The 7,725-nt window shown below is 37.5% G+C and overlaps 1 protein-coding gene across 1 annotated transcript; it reads left to right on the top strand.

The window, feature by feature from the left end:
- Positions 1–490: 490 nt before the first annotated feature.
- On the top strand, positions 491–3,084 carry LOC141608142 (uncharacterized). The gene is made up of 3 exons (XM_074427501.1): positions 491–1,138; positions 1,220–1,362; positions 1,734–3,084. The coding sequence occupies exons 1-3, from the start codon at positions 491–493 to the stop codon at positions 3,082–3,084; spliced, it is 2,142 nt and encodes a 713-aa protein (XP_074283602.1).
- Positions 3,085–7,725: the final 4,641 nt, after the last annotated feature.

Raw genomic sequence — 7,725 nt, 5'->3', positions numbered from 1 at the left:
GAGAATATATGTTGGATTTGAATCTTCGTCAATAATCAAATATCTTGAACCAACCACAAGGGATTTATTTAGGTGTCGTTTCCAGATTGTCATTTTAACGAGTCTGTTTTCCATGTTTAGGAGGAGGCGCCAAACAATTGGAAAAGGAAATTAAATGGAAAGAATTATCATTATCTCATCTTGATCCTCGTACTAAACAATGTGAATTGAACTTGAAGTTTAAAAGATAATTCATTTACAAAGCTTAGCTAATCAATTGTCTGATACTTAAACTGGTCCAAAGAGAGTGACTAAGTCACATATTCCAGCTGTAAATGCTCCATTCAAAATTAAGATCCCAGAAGGACAAACTAGGGACACAATAATCGCATTTTATACTAATTCAAGTAAAATTCAAGACCAGGGTTCGTCATAATCGCGGTATCCTATACAACTAAAAATCCAAACATCCTCATAAGAGACCAGGAAGAAAAGTTTTAAGTACCTGAACATGTGGGGGGAGGATAAGAATTTTGTGCAACTCATCACTAATGCCTGGCAGACTGATATTGCAGGACACAAAATGTACACTATTGTCAGGAAACTCAAATTGATTAAACCAGTCCTCAAGCAGCTCAATAAGGATTCATATTCTGATATAGAGGACATGTGCAATGAAGCTGAAAGGAGACTTGAGAAAGTGCAGCAAGATCTAATTGGAAATATGGGGGACAAAGACCTAATGAATCAGGAATATGAAGCCAATCAACAGGTTCAGTTTCTACAAAAAGCAAAGTTCTCCTTCTTACAGCAGCAGGCCAAAGCTGCCTGGCTATGTGAAGGGGATGGAAATACAGCCTTATTTCATAGGGTCATTAAAACAAGAAGGGCTAAGAATGCAATGTTTCAGATTGAGGATAGACATGGTTCAGAGTGTACTGATCAAAAATCCATTCAGGAGGCTTTTTTAGAATATTATGGATCTCTTCTTGGAATGAGTCATGGAACAATGAAAGTGAGCAGTAGAGTGATCAAGACAGGGAGAATTTGTGACCAGGCTCACTGGAATATTTTGATGGAACCTGTAACCAACTCAGAAATTAAAGAGTCAATCTTCAGTCCCCAAATGATAAACCTCCTGGGCCAGATGGTTTCACTAGTAAGTTTTTTAAAGATTCTTGGAATGTTATTGGGGATGATATTTGTCAAGCTATTAAGGAATTTTTTTGTTAATGGACAGCTACTTAAGCAGCTGAATGCCACTAACATTACTCTAATTCCCAAGATAGACAGACCTACAAATGTGTTACAATTCCGCCTATTGTCTGCTGCAATGTTTTGTACAAGAGCATCTCCAAGATTTTATGCAATAGATTATCAAAGGTCTTGCCAAATTTGATTTGCCAAAATCAAGGAGGTTTTGTTAAGGGCAGGAGCATTATGGAAAACATTCTCATTTGCCAGGACCTTATTCGACTATATAATAATCCCAATGCTTCCCTAAGGTGTATGTTCAAAATTGATCTCTAGAAGGCCTATGACACAGTGGAGTAGAACTTCCTTGAACAAATGTTAAATTGTCTTAATTTTCCCCCTAGGTTCAAGAATTGGATAATGAGTTGTGTCACTACTCCTACTTTCACTTTGAGCTTGAATGGATAAAGCTTTGGTTTTTTTAAGGGTAAAAGAGGGCTTAGGCAAGGGGACCCAATCTCTCCTCTCCTATTCACTATATGTATGGAATATTTGTCCAGAACACTCAAATTTGCTACTGAGAACTACCCTTTTAAATTTCACCGCAAATGTGCCCAGATCAAATTGTGTCATCTCATGTTTGCCGATGACTTGCTTTTGTTTTGCAAAGGGGACAAGCTGTCTATTATGACCATGATCAGAGCTTTTGGAACCTTCTCTCAGACATCTGGGTTAAAATTAAGTCCTGGTAAGTCAAGTGCTTATTTTAATGGGATGAAACAGAATGACAAAGATGAAATTTTGGCTGTGTCTGGTTTCAGAGAGGGTGAGCTGCCTTTTAAATATTTAGGAGTTCCTATCCAAACCACACGTCTCTCAAAACATGAGTGCATGAGCCTTATTGAGAAACTTGGTGCTAGGATTAGAAGTATTGGAGCTAAAAAATTATCTTACGCTGGGAGACTGGTCTTAGTACAATCTGTTCTTGCTACTTATCATAACTATTGGGCCATGATATTTGTGATACCCAAAGGAGTCTTGGATAGAATTGATTCACTCTGCAGGAATTTCTTGTGGGAAGGGGGAGCAGAATATACTAGACCTCCAATGGTATCATGGGATAAGGTCTGTACCCCAAAAAAGGAAGGAGGGTTAGGCCTCAGGAATCTAACAACATGGAATATGGCTGCTGTTGGTAAACTAGCATGGTGGGTGACCAATAGACCAGATAAACTATGGGTCCAATGGGTACATCATATCTACCTGAAAGGGGCAAATTGGGGAGAATATAATCCTACTATGGACTCTAGTTGGAGTTGGAGGAAAATTTGTCAGGTCAGAGACAAAATGAATCAGGCTTTCACTTCAGAGGACTGTAATAACGAGTACAGCATAAGACAAGGATACAATATTCTGAGAGAAACCAAGCCTGTGATCTCTTGGTTTCATCAGGTATGGGCATCATGGTCTGTTCCTAAACATAGAATGATTGCTTGGTTAATTTACCAGAATGCCCTAAACACTAGATCAAAGCTATACAGATTGGGGGTAAGTGATAGGAACACCTGCTGCATCTGTGAACATGAGCCTGAAACTATCCAACACTTGTTTTTTGAATGCGCTTATAGTGATAAAATTTTATCAGATTTGGAGTTTTGTTTGGGGATCAAGATACACAGAACAAATACTCTACACTGGCTAATAAATTGCAGAGGTACTAGGCTTAAGAAGCGTATTATCAGAGTAATGATGAATGCATACCTTTATTTTATCTGGCATCGACGGAACATCAGCCGGTTGGAGATGACCTTGGAGAAACCTCAAAACGTTGCTCTGAGCATTTGGAAACTGGTACAAGAGAGATGCATTCCTCTAATTAAACGGCCGGTGGGACCTAAAGATCGTATGTAGGTAGCTCGATTTGATCAAATTGAAAGATGAAAAGGATGGAGCTGGTAAGAGTGAGAGGTGGAGTAAGGAGATGACCGACTGTTAGTTTGATTTCTATCTCATTTTGTTAAGAGCTTCTTGTGATGATATGTTTTGGTATGGGCCGCACTGATAGTGGGCTTATTTGAACTTGGTTGGCAACTTTGTCCAACTTATTTTGTATATCTTCTTATATATATACAATTTTACATTTTACCAAAAAAAAAAAAAAAAAAAAAAAATATCCTCATAAAGGGAGATATTAATCACATTCTATACTAATTCACATGATATAAGAATCTAATTATACTATACCAAATTACTAAGTAGCACTGTTTTTATTAAGTCAATACTAACTACTAAGTATGCCAAACACTACAAGCACCCACATGGATGTGTCACTAAACAATAACTTTGGACAATGTTAGGGCATTACATGCACTATCGAATTTTGATACCACTCTCTAGCTAGAGTCTTTTATTATAATGGTACACAGGTATTTTGAAAGTGATACTGTATCAAGATTGCGTACCAAAATTTGATACCACTAATAATATTATTTCATTTCTATAATTAAATTCGCTCAACAATATTAACCATACATTCCCTAAGCAATGAATCTATGACCACATTAGGCGCGTAGTGTAACTTTCAGATTCCAATCAACTAATCAAGGAAATAGGTACGTCTTTACTAGTGAGCCCTAGTAACTAGAAAGACATACTAGGATTCGCTATTAAAGTAGACAATGTTCTTACTACAAGGTATTGACTATTTAAGTAAATAATTGCAATGTTACGTTTGTTCTTTCTGTTAATTGTTTGTATAGCTAAGACATTACTATTTTCTTTTACTATCACAAAAAGCTTTACTGTAATTTGGAGGAATATGGCGGAAGAAGTATAAAATAAAGGACATATATATACCTAAGGGTTGTATTTAAGGTTCCAAAAGAGGAAATAAAAGCTTAAATCAACCATTAGTGATCTCAATATATGCGTAAATTTATCATATAATTTTACTTTAATTCCACTTTAAAAAATGGATTTAATTCTTATTTACGACCCTAAAAGCTGTATTTATCATGAGGAAAATGCTCTTAAGTTTGGAATTTTAAGGGTCATTCTCATATGCAATCATGTAGATCAAGAATTTTCACAACTGCATGAAAAGAATCCACTATAAATGCATGTGGGCCTGTTGGTTAGTGTTTGATACTCTAGCCCAACCCAAATTTGATATAAATGGAAACCAAACAGCATTCCTTTATAGGGTTGTAGGTTCGAGTAGTTAAATTCACTCGCACATGCCTAATCTATCTTTGCTTCAGTCCAATTATTAGGGTAAGAATACTGGTAGTCTTGAGACAAGACTTTGGTACGTCTTAAGACAAGACTAACTCAAGACTAACAATAATCTACCTAAGTCTTAACAAGGTCTTAAGTTGATTCTTGGAAATCCAAGACTCAACTTAAAACTTTGGGTGAGTCTTGACCCCACTTTCAAAGGAAATTATCCAATGAGTGGATATCATGTGTCATTTTCTTTTGTTCTTTTTTTTTTAAGTTTGTACAAAGAAAAAGTGAAATGGAAAAATAGAGTCTGAGGTGAGTCTGACTTATTATGTAAATAGTCTGAGGTGAGTCTGAAATGAGTCTGAGCAATATAAAAATTGTAATACCTCGTAAATTCTAGAGCTAGTAATCGGTCAAGTGGCTGAGTACTCGACTGAGTAAACCTCACTCGACCGAGTGAGGGACCGAGTGAGTCTGCAAATTTGTTAAAGCTTCCGATTGGAGGTTCACTCGAGTGAGTGGATCCTCACTCGACCGAGTGAACTGAGCATTCGGTCGAGTGCTGCGGGAACCGCTGAGTTTTCAGGCGTTGGTTTTTCTATAGAGGGGTCTTGACATATATATACCCTATTTTCTGATTTTTCCCATTTCCAAACCTTATTTCCTTCTCTCTAAACTCATCCTACCTCTCTCTACAATCCCTCATTCTCTAAATCCTAGATCTACAACTGTGGGTGAAAAATTTGGGAGATTCATTCACATATTCTTGTTCCTTATCACTTGGTGAGTATTATACAACCTTTTTCCCTTTAATTTGGATAATTCGTTTTAAGACTAAAACCCTAGAATTTGGGGGAAGGGGGTATGGGTGTTGTTAATTAGTGTTTTAATTAGTATTAGGATTAATTAATGGGTAATAATCAAGGGTTAATTAGTGGTATTAGTAATTGTAGGATGATTTGTGATAGTTGTTATGGAATTATGTAGGATGAAACGATTTTATGATATGGAGGCTTGGTGGTTTCAGATTTGCTTATGTAGTATGCTAAAAGGTAGGTTAATCCTACTCACTTTCAATAATGTGGTCATTACATATATTGTGCTTAATGTTGTAATTAGTATCACATAATTAGAGTAAGTGCATTATAACATGGTTAGTGGATAATAGCATCATTAAGGAAATAAGTATGTTGGTTGGATTGCATTGTAACATGATATTGGTTAAGACAACTTAATGAGGTGGTAACTGGCATCTTGTGTGCTATCTTGCATTTATTGTATTGTCTTGTATGTCGGTGGACGTAGTGACTTACTTGTTGTTATGGAGACGTAAGGCGGTTGGGAGACAATCTGACGCTTGAGTCGCCTCTTGGAGATTTCCACTCCAAGAGGAATGTGCACATTAATGGCTTGAGTTACGGAGGGACTCGTGTGGTTGAGACACGATGTCTAGCAGGGGATCCGGTTGGCTTCCCGACCCCGTACGTCTAGGCGTGTCTCGGTACCTATTTGTGGTTTTTTGTATGCCTGGGCGTGTCCCGGTATTAGTGTGGTTGTCGGTATGACTAGGCGTGTCCCGGTACCGTGGTGGCGGTTGTTTGATACCATGTAATTCATATCATAGTCATGTTGCATATTCACACACTTGTGTCGTGTCACACTTTATTTATTGAAACTGGCGTTTGTGTGTCTGTGTAATTGTCACCTATTTCCGGGGTAGCTTGTGTCGATCCATATGATATCTTCGATCATATAGGTAGCAGGTTGAGTACAGGTTTCCTTACTGACGTGATCGGGATTTGGGTCGCTCTTTGGACTCAGAGTCGAGTAGCATAGCATTGATGACATAGATGGTAGTCAACTTGTAATTTATATAGTCAACTTGTAATTTATATATTTCACATTTATCATTTGTTTATGTTTATGGTTTGTAATCACTAAACTTATTTATTTATAATAAATGTTTCTTGATTGTATCTCCGATTTACCACCTCGAGAAACCGAAATGGTAACATCTCTCAATTACCTTGGTCGGGGAAGAAGGAGGTGTTACAAAAATTAAAAAAATGTTAGTGAAAAGCTGATATGGAAGAGTCTTAAGATTTTGGTGAGTCGGACTGATAATCTCACCCTTAGTTCTTTATTGGGCAATAAGTTTTTATTTTATTTTATTTTATCTTTTATAAGTATTATGTAGAATGATTTTGAGATAAAATATTGTAAATATATATATATATATATATATATATATATATATATATATATATATATATATATATATATATATATATATATATATATATATATAGTAATAAGATCATCTAAGTCCACCTCTTACATTTGAGTCCATAAGTTCCCTTTAGAGCCATTGGATGAGGAAGATGGAAGGTTGAGATTGAAAGCAAAAAGGAGGGGATTAAAGCTCATTAAACCCACTCTCTCACTACCGATACTAATTAATCACTAACTCTTCCTAATTAACTACTAATTTAATATATATACTTTTCCAAACACCACTTCTCTCTCATATCTCATAATTTCACTCATTTTTTATCTCTCAAAAACCTCTCCTCTCTAAAAAAACCAAACAAATTCAAAAACAAAAAAATCAAAAAATTTCCCCCCTCTTTTCTCTCCAGCCCAACCCACCGGCTACCACCACTTCCCCACCCCACTGCCACTGATTCCCTTCCCACCGCCAATAACTCACCACCACCGCCGCATACCCACACCCACCACCACCACCGAAACTACCCCACACCTACTCCACCACCACCGCATACCCACACCCACCACCACCACCACCGAAACTACCCCACACCTACTCCACTCCAGTCGCAAAAACCGCCACACACCACCACACGACATCAACAACACCACCTTACGACATCAACAACAATACCACCACCGCCGACTCCTCAAGAAATTGAGATCTCGACCACCGACATCAACAACAACAATAATATGTAACACCACCGCCACCTACAACAACCACACCAACAACACCATCCCCCTCTTCACAACCCCGACCTCCACCGTTGTCAAACCCACCACTCACGGCCCTACCCGCGCCAACCACCACCTCACTGACCAACCATCAGATCTGCACCCGCTCTCCACCTACCGCCAACAACAAGAACACGTCCTCCTTAGTTTTGTCTTTTTTCTTCTTTGTCTTGGTTTGCTTTTCAAATAGCGTTTTTCAGTTTGTCTTGGTTTGCTTTTCCTTTGTTTTGTCTTTTTTCTTTTTCTCCTTTTCTCCTTTTATTCTCCTTTTTTCTTCTTTCTCCGTTTTTTTTTGTTCTCCTTTTCTCCTTTTATACCCGT

The sequence above is a fragment of the Silene latifolia genome, chromosome 10 (genome assembly GCF_048544455.1).
Source record: "Silene latifolia isolate original U9 population chromosome 10, ASM4854445v1, whole genome shotgun sequence".
In the NCBI taxonomy this organism is placed as follows: domain Eukaryota; kingdom Viridiplantae; phylum Streptophyta; class Magnoliopsida; order Caryophyllales; family Caryophyllaceae; genus Silene; species Silene latifolia.
The sequence above is the reverse complement of the archived record's forward strand: the minus strand, read 5'-3'. Positions and strand labels throughout refer to the sequence as shown.